This window comes from Salmo trutta, unplaced genomic scaffold, assembly GCF_901001165.1.
Source record: "Salmo trutta unplaced genomic scaffold, fSalTru1.1, whole genome shotgun sequence".
In the NCBI taxonomy this organism is placed as follows: Eukaryota; Metazoa; Chordata; class Actinopteri; order Salmoniformes; family Salmonidae; genus Salmo; species Salmo trutta.
The window spans coordinates 266,948-285,273 of record NW_021822469.1 but is presented as its reverse complement, the minus strand read 5'-3'; the positions used below and the strand labels follow the sequence as shown (position 1 = coordinate 285,273).

The window sequence follows — 18,326 nt, the reverse complement described above, 5'->3', positions numbered from 1 at the left end:
TAAAACACAGTAACAACCTCACTGTCTGGTCTTGACAACTATAAAACACACACAGTAACAACCTCACTGTCTGGTCTTGACAACTATAAAACACAGTAACAACACACTGTCTGGTCTTGACAACTATAAAACACAGTAACAACCTCACTGTCTGGTCTTGACAACTATAAAACACACACAGTAACAACCTCACTGTCTGGTCTTGACAATTAAAAACAGTAACAACCTCACTGTCTGGTCTTGACAACTATAAAACACAGTAACAACCTCACTGTCTGGTCTGACAACTATCAAACACAGAGTAACGACCTCACTGTCTGGTCTTGACAACTATAAAACACACACAGTAACAACCTCACTGTCTGGTCTTGACAACCTATAAAACACACACAAGTAACAACTCACTGTCTGGTCTTGACAACTATAAAAACACACACAGTAACAACCTCACTGTCTGGCCTTGACAACTATAAAACACACAGTAACAAACCTCACTGTCTGGTCTTGACAACTATGAAACACAGTAACAACCTCACTGTCTGTGTCTTGACAACTATAAACACAGTAACAACCTCACTGTCTGGTCTTGACAACTATAAAACACAGTAAACAACCTCACTGTCTGGTCTTGACAACTATAAAACACAGTAACAACCTCACGTCTGGTCTTGACAACCTATAAAACACAGTAACAACCACACTGTCTGGTCTTGACAACTATGAAAACAGTAATACCTCACTGTCTGGTCTTGACAACTATAAAACACAGTAACAACCTCACTGTCTGGTCTTGACAACTATAAAACACAGTAACAACCTCACTGTCTGGTCTTGACAACTATAAAACACAGTAACAACCACACTGTCTGGTCTTGACAACTATAAAACACAGTAACAACCACACTGTCTGGTCTTGACAACTATGAAAACAGTAACAACCTCACTGTCTGGTCTTGACAACTATAAAAAACAGTAACAACCTCACTGTCTGGTCTTGACAACTATAAAACACACACAGTAACAACCTCACTGTCTGGTCTTGACAACTATAAAACACACACAGTAACAACCTCACTCTCTGGCTTGACAACTATAAACACCAGTAACAACCTCACTGTCTGGTCTTGACAACTATAAAACACAGTAACAACCTCACTGTCTGGTCTTGACAACTATAAAACACAGTAACAACCTCACTGTCTGGTCTTGACAACTATAAAACACAGTAACAACCTCACTGTCTGGTCTTGACAACTATAAAACACAGTAACAACCTCACTGTCTGGTCTTGACAACTATAAAACACATTAACAACCTCACTGTCTGGTCTTGACAACTATAAAACACAGTAACAACCTCACTGTCTGGTCTTGACAACTATAAAACACAGTAACAACCTCACTGTCTGGTCTTGACAACTATAAACACAGTAACAACCTCACTGTCTGGTCTTGACAACTATAAAACACAGTAACAACCTCACTGTCTGGTCTTGACAACTATAAAACACAGTAACAACCTCACTGTCTGGTCTGACAACTATAAAACACAGAAACAACCTCACTGTCTGGTCTTGACAACTATAAAACACAGTAACAACCTCACTGTCTGGTCTTGACAACTATAAAACACAGTAACAACCTCACTGTCTGGTCTTGACAACTATAAAACACAGTAACAACCTCACTGTCTGGTCTTGACAACTATAAAACACACAGTAACAACCTCACTGTCTGGTCTTGACAACTATAAAACAGTAACAACCACACGTCTGGTCTTGACAACTATAAAACACAGTAACAACCTCACTGTCTGGTCTTGACAACTATAAAACACACACAGTCAACCTCACTGTCTGGTCTTGACAATATAAAACACAGTAACAACCTCACTGTCTGGTCTTGACAACTATAAACAGTAACAACCTCACTGTCTGGTCTTGACAACTATAAAACACAGTAACACCTCACTGTCTGGTCTTGACAATATAAAACACAGTAACAACCTCACTGTCTGGTCTTGACAACTATAAAACACACACAGTAAAACCTCACTGTCTGGTCTTGACAACTATAAACACAGTAACAACCTCACTGTCTGGTCTTGACAACTATAAAACACAGTAACAACCTCACTGTCTGGTCTTGACAACTATAAACACACACAGTAACAACCTCACTGTCTGGTCTTGACAACTATAAAACACACAGTAACAACCTCACTGTCTGGCTTGACAACTATAAAACACAGTAACAACCTCACTGTCTGGTCTTGACAACTATAAAACACAGTAACAACCTCACTGTCTGGTCTTGACAACTATAAACACAGTAACAACCTCACTGTCTGGTCTTGACAACTATAAAACACAGTAACAACCTCACTGTCTGGTCTTGACAACTATAAAACACAGTAACAACACCACTCTGGTCTTGACAACTATAAAACACAGTAACAACCTCACTGTCTGGTCTTGACAACTATCACAGTAACAACCTCACTGTCTGGTCTTGACAACTATAACACAGTAACAACCTCACTGTCTGGTCTTGACAACTATAAAACACAGTAACAACCTCACTGTCTGGTCTTGACAACTATAAAACACAGTAACAACCTCACTGTCTGGTCTTGACAACTATAAACACAGTAACAACCTCACTGTCTGGTCTTGACAACTATAAAACACAGAAACAACCTCACTGTCTGGTCTTGACAACTATAAAACCACAGTAACAACCTCACTGTCTGGTCTTGACAACTATAAAACACAGTAACAACCTCACTGTCTGGTCTTGACAACTATAAAACACAGTAACAACCTCACTGTCTGGTCTTGACAACTATAAAACACACAGTAACAACCTCACTGTCTGGTCTTGACAACTATAAAACAGTAACAACCACACGTCTGGTCTTGACAACTATAAAACACAGTAACAACCTCACTGTCTGGTCTTGACAACTATAAAACACACACAGTAACAACCTCACTGTCTGGTCTTGACAACTATAAAACACAGTAACAACCTCACTGTCTGGTCTTGACAACTATAAAACACAGTAACAACCTCACTGTCTGGTCTTGACAACTATAAAACACAGTAACACCTCACTGTCTGGTCTTGACAACTATAAAACACACAGTAACAACCTCACTGTCTGGTCTTGACAACTATAAAACACACACAGTACAACCTCACTGTCTGGTCTTGACAACTATAAAACACACACAGTACAACCTCACTGTCTGGTCTTGACAACTATAAAACACAGTAACAACCTCACTGTCTGGTCTTGACAACTATGAAACACAGTAACAACCTCACTGTCTGTCTTGACAACTATAAAACACAGAAACAACCTCACTGTCTGGTCTTGACAACTATAAAACACAGTAACAACCTCACTGTCTGGTCTTGACAACTATAAAACACAGTAACAACCTCACTGTCTGTTTGACAACTATAAAACACAGTAACAACCACTGTCTGGTCTTGACAACTATGAAATACAGTAACAACCTCACTGTCTGGTCTTGACAACTATAAAACACAGTAACAACCTCACTGTCTGGTCTTGACAACTATAAACACAGTAACAACCTCACTGTCTGGTCTTGACAACTATAAACACAGTACAACCACACTGTCTGGTCTGACAACTATAAAACACATAACAACCACTGTCTGGTCTTGACAACTATGAAAACAGTAACAACCTCACTGTCTGGTCTTGACAACTATAAAAACAGTAACAACCTCACTGTCTGGTCTTGACAACTATAAACACACAGTAACAACCTCACTGTCTGGTCTTGACAACTAATAAACACACACAGTAACAACCTCACTCTCTGGCCTTGACAACTATAAAACACACAGTAACAACCTCACTGTCTGGTCTTGACAACTATAAAACACAGTAACAACCTCACTGTCTGGTCTTGACAACTATAAACACAGTAACAACCTCACTGTCTGGTCTTGACAACTATAAACCAGTAACAACCTCACTGTCTGGTCTTGACAACTATAAACACAGTAACAACCTCACTGTCTGGTCTTGACAACTATAAAACACAGTACAACCACACTGTCTGGTCTGACAACTATAAACACATAACAACCTCACTGTCTGGTCTTGACAACTATAAAACACAGTAACAACCTCACTGTCTGGTCTGACAACTATAAAACACAGTAACAACCTCACTGTCTGGTCTTGACAACTATAAAACAGTAACAACCTCACTGTCTGGTCTTGACAACTATAAACACAGTAACAACCTCACTGTCTGGTCTTGACAACTATAAAACACAGTAACAACCTCACTGTCTGGTCTTGACAACTATAAAACACAGTAACAACCCTCACTGTCTGGTCTTGACAACTATAAAACACAGTAACAACCTCACGTCTGGTCTTGACAACTATAAAACACATTAACAACCACACTGTTGGTCTTGACAACTATAAAACACAGTAACAACCTCACTGTCTGGTCTTGACAACTATAAAACACAGTAACAACCACACTGTCTGGTCTTGACAACTATAAACACAGTAACAACCTCACTGTCTGGTCTTGACAACTATAAAACACACACAGTACAACCCTCACTGTCTGGTCTTGACAATTATAAACACAGTAACAACCTCACTGTCTGGTCTTGACAACTATAAACAAAGTAACAACCTCACTGTCTGGTCTTGACAACTATAAAACACAGTAACGACCTCACTGTCTGGTCTTGACAACTATAACACACAGTAACACCCACACTGTCTGGTCTTGACAACTATAAAACCCAGTAACAACCCACTGTCTGGTCTTGACAACTATAAAACACAGTAACAACCACTGTCTGGTCTTGACAACTATAAAACAGTAACAACCTCACTGTCTGGTCTGACAACTATAAACACAGTAACAACCTCACTGTCTGGTCTTGACACGATAAAACACAGTAACAACCTCACTGTTCTGGTCTGACAACTATAAAACAGTAACAACCTCACGTCTGGTCTTGACAACTATAAAACACAGTAACAACCACCTGTCTGGCCTTGACACACTATAAAACACAGTAACAACCTCACTGTCTGGTCTTGACAACTATAAAACACAGTAACAACCACACTGTCTGGTCTTGACAACTATAAAACACAGTAACAACCTCACTGTCTGGTCTTGACAACTATAAACACACACAGTAACAACCTCACTGTCTGGTCTTGACAATTATAACACAGTAACAACCTCACTGTCTGGTCTTGACAACTATAAACACAGTAACAACCTCACTGTCTGGTCTTGACAACTATAAACACAGTAACAACCTCACTGTCTGGTCTTGACAACTATAAAACAGTAACAACCTCACTGTCTGGTCTTGACAACTATAAAACACATAACAACCTCACTGTCTGGTCTTGACAACTATAAAACAGTAACAACCACACTGTCTGGTCTTGACAACTATAAAACACAGTAACAACCTCACTGTCTGGTCTTGACAACTATAAACACAGTAACAACTCACTGTCTGGTCTTGACCAACTATAAAACACAGTAACAACCTCACTGGTCTGGTCTTGACAACGATAAAACACAGTAACAACCTCACTGTCTGGTCTTGACACTATAAAACACAGTACCAACCTCACTGTCTGGTCTTGACAACTATAAAACACAGTAACAACCACACTGTCTGGCCTTGACACTATAAACACAGTACAACCTCACTGTCTGGTCTTGACAACTATAAAACACAGTAACAACCACATGTCTGGTCTTGACAACTATAAAACACAGTAACAACCTCACTGTCTGGTCTGACAACTATAACACACACAGTAACAACCTCACTGTCTGGTCTTGACAATTATAAAACACAGTAAACAACCTCACTGTCTGGTCTTGACAACTATAAAACACAGTAAAACCTCACTGTCTGGTCTTGACACTATAAACACAGTAACGACCTCACTGTCTGGTCTTGACAACTAAACACCACAGTAACAACCTCACTGTCTGGTCTTGACAACTATAAAACACACACAGTAACAACCTCACTGTCTGGTCTTGACAACTATAAAACACACAGTAACAACCTCACTGTCTGCCTGACAACTATAAAACACACAGTAACAACCACTGTCTGGTCTTGACAACTATGAACCAGTAACAACCTCACTGTCGTTCTTGACAACTATAAAACACAGTACAACCTCACTGTCTGGTCTTGACAACTATAAAACCAGTAACACCTCACTGTCTGGTCTTGACAACTATAAAACACAGTAACAACCTCACTGTCTGGTCTTGACAACTATAAAACACAGGTAACAACCACACTGTATGGTCTTGACAACTATAAAAACAGTAACAACCCACTGTCTGGTCTTGACAACTATAAATACAGTAACACCTCACTGTCTGGTCTGACAACTATAAAACACAGTAACAACCTCACTGTCTGGTCTTGACAACTATAAAACACCAGTAACAACCTCACTGTCTGGTCTTGACAACTATAAACACAGTAACAACCTCACTGTCTGGTCTTGACAACTATAAACACAGTAACAACCACACTGTATGGTCTTACAACTATAAACACAGTAACAACCACACTGTCTGGTCTTGACAACTATGAAATACAGTACAACCTCACGTCTGGTCTTGACAACTATGAAACACAGTAACAACCACTGTCTTCCTTGACAACTATAAAACACACAGTACAACCCACTGTCTGGTCTTGACAACTATGAAACACAGTAACAACCTCACTGTCTGTTCTTGACAACTATAAAACACAGTAACAACCTCACTGTCTGGTCTGACAACTATAAAACACAGTAACAACCTCACTGTCTGGTCTTGACAACTATAAAACAGTAACAACCTCACTGTCTGGTCTTGACAACTATAAACACAGTAACAACCACACTGTCTGGTCTTGACAACTATGAAATACAGTAACAACTCACTGTCTGGTCTTGACACTATAAAACACAGTAACAACCTCACTGTCTGGTCTTGACAACTATAAACACAGTAACACACCTCACTGTCTGGTCTGACAACTATAAAACACAGTAACAACCACACTGTCTGGTCTTGACAACTATAAAACACAGTAACAACCACACTGTCTGGTCTTGACAACTATGAAATACAGTAACAACCTCACTGTCTGGTCTTGACAACTATAAAAAACAGTAACAACCTCACTGTCTGGTCTTGACAACTATAAAACACACACAGTAACAACCTCACTGTCTGGTCTTGACAACTATAAAACACACACAGTAACAACCTCACTCTCTGGCCTTGACAACTATAAAACACACAGTAACAACCTCACTGTCTGGTCTTGACAACTATAAAACACAGTAACAACCTCACTGTCTGGTCTTGACAACTATAAAACACAGTAACAACCTCACTGTCTGGTCTTGACAACTATAAAACACAGAACAAGTAACAACCTCACTGTCTGGTCTTGACAACTATAAAACACAGTAAACAACCACACTGTCTGGTCTTGACAACTATAAACACAGTAACAACCACTGTCTGGTCTTGACAACTATAAAACACAGTAACAACCTCACTGGCTGGTCTTGACAACTATAAAACACAGTAACAACCTCACTGTCTGGTCTTGACAACTATAAAACACAGTAACAACCTCACTGTCTTCTTGACAACTATACAACACAGTACAACCTCACTGTCTGGTCTTGACAACTATAAAACACAGTAACAACCTCCTGTCTGGTCTTGACAACTATAAACACAGTAACAACCTCACTGTCTGGTCTTGACAACTAGAAAACACAGTAACAACCTCACTGTCGGTCTTGACAACTATAAAACACAGTAACAACCTCACTGTCTGGTCTTGACAACTATAAACATTAACAACCACACTGTCGGTCTTGACAACTATAAAACACAGTAACAACCTCACTGTCTGGTCTTGACAACTATAAACACATAACAACCACACTGTCTGGTCTTGACAACTATAAAACACAGTAACACCTCACTGTCTGGTCTTGACAACTATAAACACACACAGTAACAACCTCACTCACTGTCTGGTCTTGACAATTAAAACACAGTAACAACCTCACTGTCTGGTCCTTGACAACTATAAAACACAGTAACAACCTCCTGTCTGGTCTTGACAACTATAAAACACAGTAACGACTCACTGTCTGGTCTTGACAACTATAAAACACAGTAACAACCACACTGTCTGTCTTGACAACTATAAAACCAGTAACAACCACACTGTCTGGTCTTGACAACTATAAAACACAGTAACAACCACACTGTCTGGTCTTGACAACTATGAAATACAGTAACAACCTCACTGTCTGGTCTGACAACTAAAACACAGTAACAACCTCACTGTCTGGTCTTGACAACGATAAAACAGTAACAACCTCACTGTCTGGTCTTGACAACTATAAAACACAGTAAACAACCTCACTGTCGGTCTTGACAACTATAAACACAGTAAACCACACTGTCTGCCTTGACAACTATAAAACACAGTAACAACCCACTGTCTGGTCTTTGACAACTATAAAACACAGTAACAACCACTGTCTGGTCTTGACAACTATAAAACACAGTAACAACCTCACTGTCTGGTCTTGACAACTATAAAACACACACAGTAACAAACCTCACTGTCTGGTCTTGACAATTATAAAACACAGTAACAACCTCACTGTCTGGTCTTGACAACTATAAAACACAGTAAACAACCTACTGGGCGGGGGGGGGGGGGGGGTGGTCTTGACAACTATAAAACACAGTAACCAACCTCACTGTCTGGTCTTGAACAACTATAAAACACAGTAACAACCTCACTGTCTGGTCTTGAACAAAACTATAAAACACAGTAACAAACCTCACTGTTCTGGTCTTGACAACTATAAAACACAGTACCAACCACACTGTCCTGGTCTTGACAACTATAAAACACAGTAACAACCTCACTGTCTGTCTTGACAACTATAAAACACAGTAACAACCTCACTGTCTGGTCTTGACAACTATAAACACAGTAACAACCTCACTGTCTGGTCTTGACAACGATAAAACACAGTAACAAACCTCACTGTCTGTCCTTGACAACTATAAAACACAGTAACAACCTCACTGGCCTGGTCTTGACAACTATAAAACACAGTAACAACCACACTGTCTGGCCTTGACAACTATAAAACACAGTAACAACCTCACTGTCTGGTCTTGACAACTATAAAACACAGTAAACAACCACACTGTCTGGTCTTGACAACTATAAAACACAGTACAACCTCACTGTCTGGTCTTGACACTATAAAACACACACAGTAACAACCTCACTGTCTGTCTTGACAATTATAAAACACAGTAACAACCTCACTGTCGGTCTTGACAACTATAAAACACAGTAAAACCTCACGTCTGGTCTTGACAACTATAAACACAGTAACGACCTCACTGTCTGGTCTTGACACTATAAAACACACATAACAACCTCACTGTCTGGTCTTGACAACTATAAAACACACAGTAACAACCTCACTGTCTGGTCTTGACACTATAAAACAACACAGTAACAACCTCACTGTCTGGCCTTGACAACTATAAACCACACAGTAACAACCTCACTGTCTGGTCTTGACAACTATGAAACACAGTAACAACCTCACTGTCTGTTCTTGACAACTATAAAACACAGTAACAACCTCACGTCTGGTCTTCAACTATAAACACAGTACAACCTCACTGTCTGGTCTGACAACTATAAAACACAGTAAACCTCACTGTCCTGGTCTTGACAACTATAACACGTAACAACCACACTGTATGGTCTTTACAACTAAAAACACAGTAACACCACTGTCTGGTCTTACACTATGAAATACAGTAACAACCTCACTGTCTGGTCTTGACAACTATAAAACACAGTAACACCTCACTGTCTGGTCTTGACAACTATAAACAGTAACAACCTCACTGTCTGGTCTTGACAACTATAAAACACAGTAACAACCTCACTGTCTGGTCTTGACAACTATAAAACACAGTAACAACCACACTGTATGGTCTTTACAACTATAAAACACAGTAACAACCACACTGTCTGGTCTTGACAACTATGAAATACAGTAACACCTCACTGTCTGGTCTTGACAACTATGAAACACAGTAACAACCACACTGTCTGGCCTGACAACTATAAACACACAGTAACAACCTCACTGTCTGGTCTTAGACAACTATGAAACACAGTAACAACCTCACTGTCTGTTCTTGACAACTATAAAACACAGTAAACAACCTCACTGTCTGGTCTTGACAACTATAAAACACAGTAACAACCTCACTGTCTGGTCTTGACAACTATAAAACACAGTAACAACCTCACTGTCTGGTCCTTGACAACTATAAAACACAGTAACAACCACACTGTCCTGGTCTTGACAAACTATGAAATACAGTACAACCTCACTGTCTGGTCTTGACAACTATAAAACACAGTAACAACCTCACTGTCTGGTCTTGACAACTATAAAACACAGTAACAACCTCACTGTCTGGTCTTGACAACTATAAAACACAGTAACAACCACACTGTCTGGTCTTGACAACTATAAAACACAGTAACAACCACACTGTCTGGTCTTGACAACTATGAAATACAGTAACAACCTCACTGTCTGGTCTTGACAACTATAAAAAACAGTAACAACCTCACTGTCTGGTCTTGACAACTATAAAACACACACAGTAACAACCTCACTGTCTGGTCTTGACAACTATAAAACACACACAGTAACAACCTCACTCTCTGGCCTTGACAACTATAAAACACACAGTAACAACCTCACTGTCTGGTCTTGACAACTATAAAAAAACAGTAACAACCTCACTGTCTGGTCTTGACAACTATAAAACCACAGTAACAACCTCACTTGTCTGGTCTTGACAACTATAAAACACAGTAAAACCTCACTGTCTGGTCTTGACAACTATAAAACACAGTAACAACCACACTGTCTGGTCTTGACAACTATAAAACACAGTAACAACCACACTGTCTGGTCTTGACAACTATAAAACACAGTAACAACCTCACTGTCTGGTCTTGACAACTATAAAACACAGTAACAACCTCACTGTCTGGTCTTGACAACTATAAAACACAGTAACAACCTCACTGTCTGGTCTTGACAACTATAAAACACAGTAAACAACCTCACTGTCTGGTCTTGACAACTATAAAAACACAGTAACAACCTCACTGTCTGGTCTTGACAACTATAAAACCAGTAACAACCTCACTGTCTGGTCTTGACAACTATAAAACACAGTAAAACCTCACTGTCTGGTCTTGACAACTATAAAACACAGTAACAACCTCACTGTCTGGTCTTGACAACTATAAAACACATTAACAACCACACTGTCTGGTCTTGACAACTATAAACACAGTAACAACCTCACTGTCTGGTCTTGACAACTATAAAACACAGTAACAACCACCACTGTCCTGGTCTTGACACTATAAACCAGTAACAACCTCACTGTCTGGTCGACAACTATAAAACACACACAGTAACAACCTCACTGTCTGGTCTTGACAATTATAAAACACAGTAACAACCTCACTGTCTGGTCTTGACAACTATAAAACCAGTAACAACCTCACTGTCTGGTCTTGACAACTTATAAAACACGTAAACGACCCTCACTGTCTGGTCTTGACAACTATAAAACACGTACAACCACACTGTCTGGTCTTGACAACTATAAAACACAGTAACAACCACACTGTCTGGTCTTGACAACTATAAAACACAGTAACAACCACACTGTCTGGTCTTGACAACTATGAAATACAGTAACAACCTCACTGTCTGGTCTTGACAACTATAAAACACAGTAACAACCTCACTGTCTGGTCTTGACAACGATAAAACACAGTAACAACCTCACTGTCTGGTCTTGACAACTATAAAACACAGTAACAACCTCACTGTCTGGTCTTGACAACTATAAAACACAGTAACAACCACACTGTCTGGCCTTGACAACTATAAAACACAGTAACAACCTCACTGTCTGGTCTTGACAACTATAAAACACAGTAACAACCACACTGTCTGGTCTTGACAACTATAAAACACAGTAACAACCTCACTGTCTGGTCTTGACAACTATAAAACACACACAGTAACAACCTCACTGTCTGGTCTTGACAATTATAAAACACAGTAACAACCTCACTGTCTGGTCTTGACAACTATAAAACACAGTAAAAACCTCACTGTCTGGTCTTGACAACTATAAAACACAGTAACGACCTCACTGTCTGGTCTTGACAACTATAAACACAACACAGTAACAACCTCACTGTCTGGTCTTGACAACTATAAACACACACAGTAACAACCTCACTGTCTGGTCTTGACAACTATAAAACCACACACAGTAACAACCTCACTGTCTGGTCTTGACAACTATAAACACACACAGTAACAACCTCACTGTCTGGCCTTGACAACTATAAAACACACAGTAACAACCTCACTGTCTGGTCTTGACAACTATGAAACACAGTAACAACCTCACTGTCTGTTCTTGACAACTATAAAACACAGTAACAACCTCACTGTCTGGTCTTGACAACTATAAAACACAGTAACAACCTCACTGTCTGGTCTTGACAACTATAAAACACAGTAACAACCTCACTGTCTGGTCTTGACAACTATAAAACACAGTAACAACCACACTGTATGGTCTTTACAACTATAAAACACAGTAACAACCACACTGTCTGGTCTTGACAACTATGAAATACAGTAACAACCTCACTGTCTGGTCTTGACAACTATAAAACACAGTAACAACCTCACTGTCTGGTCTTGACAACTATAAAACACAGTAACAACCTCACTGTCTGGTCTTGACAACTATAAAACACAGTAACAACCTCACTGTCTGGTCTTGACAACTATAAAAACACAGTAACAACCTCACTGTCCTGGTCTTGACAACTATAAAACACAGTAACAACCACACTGTCTGGTCTTGACAACTATAAAACCAGGTAACAACCTCACTGTCCTGGTCTTGACAACTATAAAACACAGTAACAACGCACACTGTCTGGTCTTGACAACTATAAAACAACACAGTAACAACCTCAACTGTCTGGTCCTTGACAACTATAAAACACACACAGTAACACTCACTGTCTGGTCTTGACAACTATAAAACACACACAGTACAACCTCACTGTCTGGCCTTGACAACTATAAAAACACCAGTAACAACCTCACTGTCTGGTCCTTGACAACGATGAAACACAGTAACAACCTCACTGTCTGTTCTTGACAACTATAAAACACAGTAACAACCTCACTGTCTGGTCTTGACAACTATAAAACACAGTAACAACCTCACGGTCTGGTCCGTGACAACTAATAAAACACAGTAACCAACCTCACTGTCTGGGTCTTGACAACTATAAAACACAGTAACAAACCTCACTTGTCCTGATCTTGAAAACTATAAAACACAGTAACAACCACTGTTAGACAACTATAACCAGTACACCTCACTGTCTGGTCCTTGACAACTATAACAACACAGTAACAACCTCACTGTCTGGTCTTGACAACTATAAAACAGCATGTAACAACCTCACTGTCTGGTCTTGATCAACTATAAAAACACAGAAACAACCTCACTGTCTGGTCCTTGACAACTATAAAACCACACAGTAACAACCACAACCTCAACTGTCTGGTCTTGAACAACTAGAAAAACACAGGTAACAACCTCACTGTCTGGTCTTGACCAACTATAAAACACAGTAAACCAAACCTCACTGTCCTGGTCTTGACAACTATAAAACACAGTAACAACCTCACTGTCTGGTCTTGACAACTATAAAACACAGTAACAACCACACTGTCTGGTCTTGACAACTATAAAACACAGTAACAACCTCACTGTCTGGTCTTGACAACTATAAAACACAGTAACAACCACACTGTCTGGTCTTGACAACTATAAAACACAGTAACAACCTCACTGTCTGGTCTTGACAACTATAAAACACACACAGTAACAACCTCACTGTCTGGTCTTGACAACTATAAAACACACAGTAACAACCTCACTGTCTGGCCTTGACAACTATAAACACACAGTAACAACCTCACTGTCTGGTCTTGACAACTATAAAACACAGTAACAACCTCACTGTCTGGTCTTGACAACTATAAAACACAGTAACAACCTCACTGTCTGGTCTTGACAACTATAAAACACAGTAACAACCTCACTGTCTGGTCTTGACAACTATAAAACACAGTAACAACCACACTGTCTGGTCTTGACAACTATAAAACACAGTAACAACCACACTGTCTGGTCTTGACAACCTATGAAATACAGTAACAACCTCACTGTCTGGTCTTGACAACTATAAAACACAAGTAACAACCTCACTGTCTGGTCTTGACAACTATAAAACACAGTAACAACCTCACTGTCTGGTCTTGACAACTATAAAACACAGTAACAACCTCACTGTCTGGTCTTGACAACTATAAAACACAGTAACAACCTCACTGTCTGGTCTGACAACTATAAAACACAGTAACAACCTCACTGTCTGGTCTTGACAACTATAAAACACAGTAACAACCTCACTGTCTGGTCTTGACAACTATAAAACACAGTAACAACCTCACTGTCTGGTCTTGACAACTATAAAACACATTAACAACCACACTGTCTGGTCTTGACAACTATAAAACACAGTAACAACCTCACTGTCTGGTCTTGACAACTATAAAACACAGTAACAACCACACTGTCTGGTCTTGACAACTATAAAACACAGTAACAACCTCACTGTCTGGTCTTGACAACTATAAAACACACACAGTAACAACCTCACTGTCTGGTCTTGACAACTATAAAACACAATAACAACCTCACTGTCTGGTCTTGACAACTATAAAACACAGTAACAACCTCACTGTCTGGTCTTGACAACTATAAAACACACACAGTAACAACCTCACTGTCTGGTCTTGACAACTATAAAACACAGTAACAACCTCACTGTCTGGTCTTGACAACTATAAAACACACACAGTAACAACCTCACTGTCTGGTCTTGACAACTATAAAACACACACAGTAACAACCTCACTGTCTGGCCTTGACAACTATAAAACACACAGTAACAACCTCACTGTCTGGCCTTGACAACTATAAAACACACACAGTAACAACCTCACTGTCTGGTCTTGACAACTATAAAACACACAGTAACAACCTCACTGTCTGGTCTTGACAACTATAAAACACACACAGTAACAACCTCACTGATACCTATAAAGGTGCTATGAGACAGAATAATATTTGACAGTGAACAACATCAACTAAACATACTACAGCGTCAGGACATGGGGGTCTGTCCTCTCACCTGTAGTAGAGACGGTAAAAGCCTCGCTCCTGTCACTGGGTCCTCCGATGTTGACAGCTCTGACGTAGATGAGGTACTGTCTTCCTGACTGCAGCTGGATCAGACTCTCACAGGTAGGAACAGCCACGATGGACCTGCAGGGAGAACCAATCACATTATAGACCAGGAGGTAGAACCAATCACATTACAGACCTGCAGGGAGAACAAATCACATTATAGACCAGGAGGGAGAACCAATCACATGTTATTGGTCACATACACATATTTAGCAGATGTTATTGCGGGTGTAGCGAAATGCTTGTGTTCCTAACTCCAACAGTGCAGTAATATCCAGCAATTCACAATACACACAAATCTAAAAGTAAAATAATGGAATTAAGAATTAAATATTAGATTGAGCAACGTCGGAGTGGCATTGACTAAAATACAGTAGAATAGAATACAGTATATACATATGAGATGAGTAAAGCAGTATGTAAACATTATTAAAGTGACCAGTGATTCAGAGCTGCAGGGAGAACCAATCACATTACAGACCTGCAGGGAGAACCAATCACATTACAGACCTGCAGGGAGAACCAATGGGGAGTAGAACTGATGTCAACTCTTTTTCAGTTTAGTCAATTCAGGAAGTGGATTAAATTCGCATTTTATATTGAAACTTCAGTGTGTGGGTGTGAATGTTTATGTGTGAGTGTTTATGTGTGAGTGTTTATGTCTGTGTGTTTATGTGTGAGTGTATGTGTGAGTGTGTATGTGTGAGTGTGTATGTGTGCGTGTGTATGTGTGAGTGTGTATGTGTGTGAGTGTGTATGTGTGAGTGTGTATGTGTGTGTGTGTATGTGTGAGTGTGTATGTGTGAGTGTGTATGTGTGAGTGCGTATGTGTGAGTGTGTGTGTTTATGTGTGAGTGTGTTTGTGTGAGTGTGTATGTGTGAGTGTGTATGTGTGAGTGTATATGTGTGAGTGTGTATGTGTGAGTGTATATGTGTGAATGTTTATGTGTGAGTGTTTATGTGTGAGTGTTTATGTGTGAGTGTTTATGTCTGTGTGTTTATGTGTGAGTGTATGTGTGAGTGTGTATGTGTGCGTGTGTATGTGTGAGTGTGTATGTGTGAGTGTGTATGTGTGAGTGTGTATGTGTGAGTGTGTATGTGTGTGTGTTTATGTGTGAGTGTGTATGTGTGAGTGTGTATGTGTGAGTGTGAGTGTGTGTGTTTATGTGTGAGTGTGTATGTGTGAGTGTGTATGTGTGAGTGTGTATGTGTGAGTGTGTATGTGTATGTGTGTGCTTGCAGGCGTACGGGCGTGTGTGGGGGTGTGAGAGTGCATGTGTGTATTTCTTACTCATTGACCCCACTCTGTCCATCAGTGCCTGTCTCACTCAGCTCTACGGTGTAGGAGTCGACTGGGTTGGTGTTTCCTGACTCCCAGCGAATCAGAGCGGCTTCCGGACAACTGCTACACTCCCTCTGTCTGATGACTGGTGGAGAGGGGACTGGAGGGGGAGGAGAAGAGGGAGCGAGAGAGGGAGATACAGGGGGATTAAAGAGGGAGGGAGAGAGAGCTGAGAGAGCACAGCATTAAAATAGTGCAACCCATTGTATTCAGTTGTGTCTTCCACTGACACATTCCTATTGAAAACCACTGTTAGTCAGTTTGAAAGTGGTGTTCCCTGTAACAGGCCCATGGTTTTACCTGTCACGTAGACAGCCTTCTCACTGGCAGGTCTGATGCCTGTAGTGTTGGTAGCTGTGACCCAGAACTCATACTGCACGTTAGGTAGCAGCTCTCCTACACTACAGTGGGTTTCCTTTACCTTCACATTAAACACTGAGGAGGAGACAACTCACTTCAATCATTTACAACATTACAACAATACATTAGAAAGTTTTATTAAAGCCTTATACCTGTTGGTTTAGGTAAAGTAACCATAGTCTCCCTCATAGGGGAATAGTTGATTACATTAGATTAATTAATCCTCTTAGAGAGAGATTGAACATTCCAAATAGTACACCCAATATATTGTCTCTGTGTCGGTCCATAATGTCATGAAACATTCAACTGGAATGTCTGTCTATGTTATGTTCTGAATCTATATTCAGATTCTAGGTTCTCATTCTATGTTTTACAGGTTCTGATTCTATGTTTTACAGGTTGTGACTACTATTTCCAGATTCTATATTCAGATTCTATGTCCAGATTCTATGTTCAGATCTATGTCCATATTCTATGTCCTGATTCTATGTTCTGATTCTATGTTCTGATTGTACATTCTGATTCTACATTCTGATTGTCCATTCTGATTCTCTGTCCTGATTGTAAGTTGTACTGGTTGTGGTTGTACTAGTTGCTACCATCAGGCCCCTTGGTGCTGTCTGCAGCCGGTGTGTCCTCCAGGACAGGTCTGTAGTAGAGCTCGTAGTATTCCACAGAGTCGTCTGAGAACAGGCTCCAGCACACACGCAGAGACGTCCGCGAGGCCGAGTTAGACACCTGGGGGTTGATGACCGGGGCAGATTGGGCTGGAATGACATAACAAACACATGATATCATGTTACAATCACATCAAGATTAAAATCAGAAACATGATCGTGACATTACAGAGAGAGAGTAATACCTTTATGTGAATTAGTTTGTACTGCATTCATGTTTTATTTTCCTCCACAGAGGTTTATTTCATGGTCTTGACACTTTTCTAAGTGACTGTGACAACATAATACTAAGTCTCTATTTCATTGATTTTCACACTGCGCTCTCCCCACAGCCAATATTAAACACAAAGGACTTTAT

General features: G+C 40.1%; 1 protein-coding gene across 2 annotated transcripts in view; it reads right to left on the bottom strand.

The window, feature by feature from the left end:
- Positions 1-18,326, bottom strand: part of LOC115182368 (fibronectin type III and SPRY domain-containing protein 2) — a gene marked incomplete at its 5' end in the record, with an annotated part of 49,764 nt that overhangs the window by 23,380 nt on the left and 8,058 nt on the right. The window contains 4 exon segments of one of the 2 annotated variants that reach the window (XM_029743988.1): positions 15,534-15,667; positions 16,881-17,031; positions 17,232-17,366; positions 17,891-18,058. In XM_029743988.1, coding sequence (XP_029599848.1) covers positions 15,534-15,667; positions 16,881-17,031; positions 17,232-17,366; positions 17,891-18,058 — 588 coding nt within the window. 2 annotated transcript variants of the gene reach the window in all.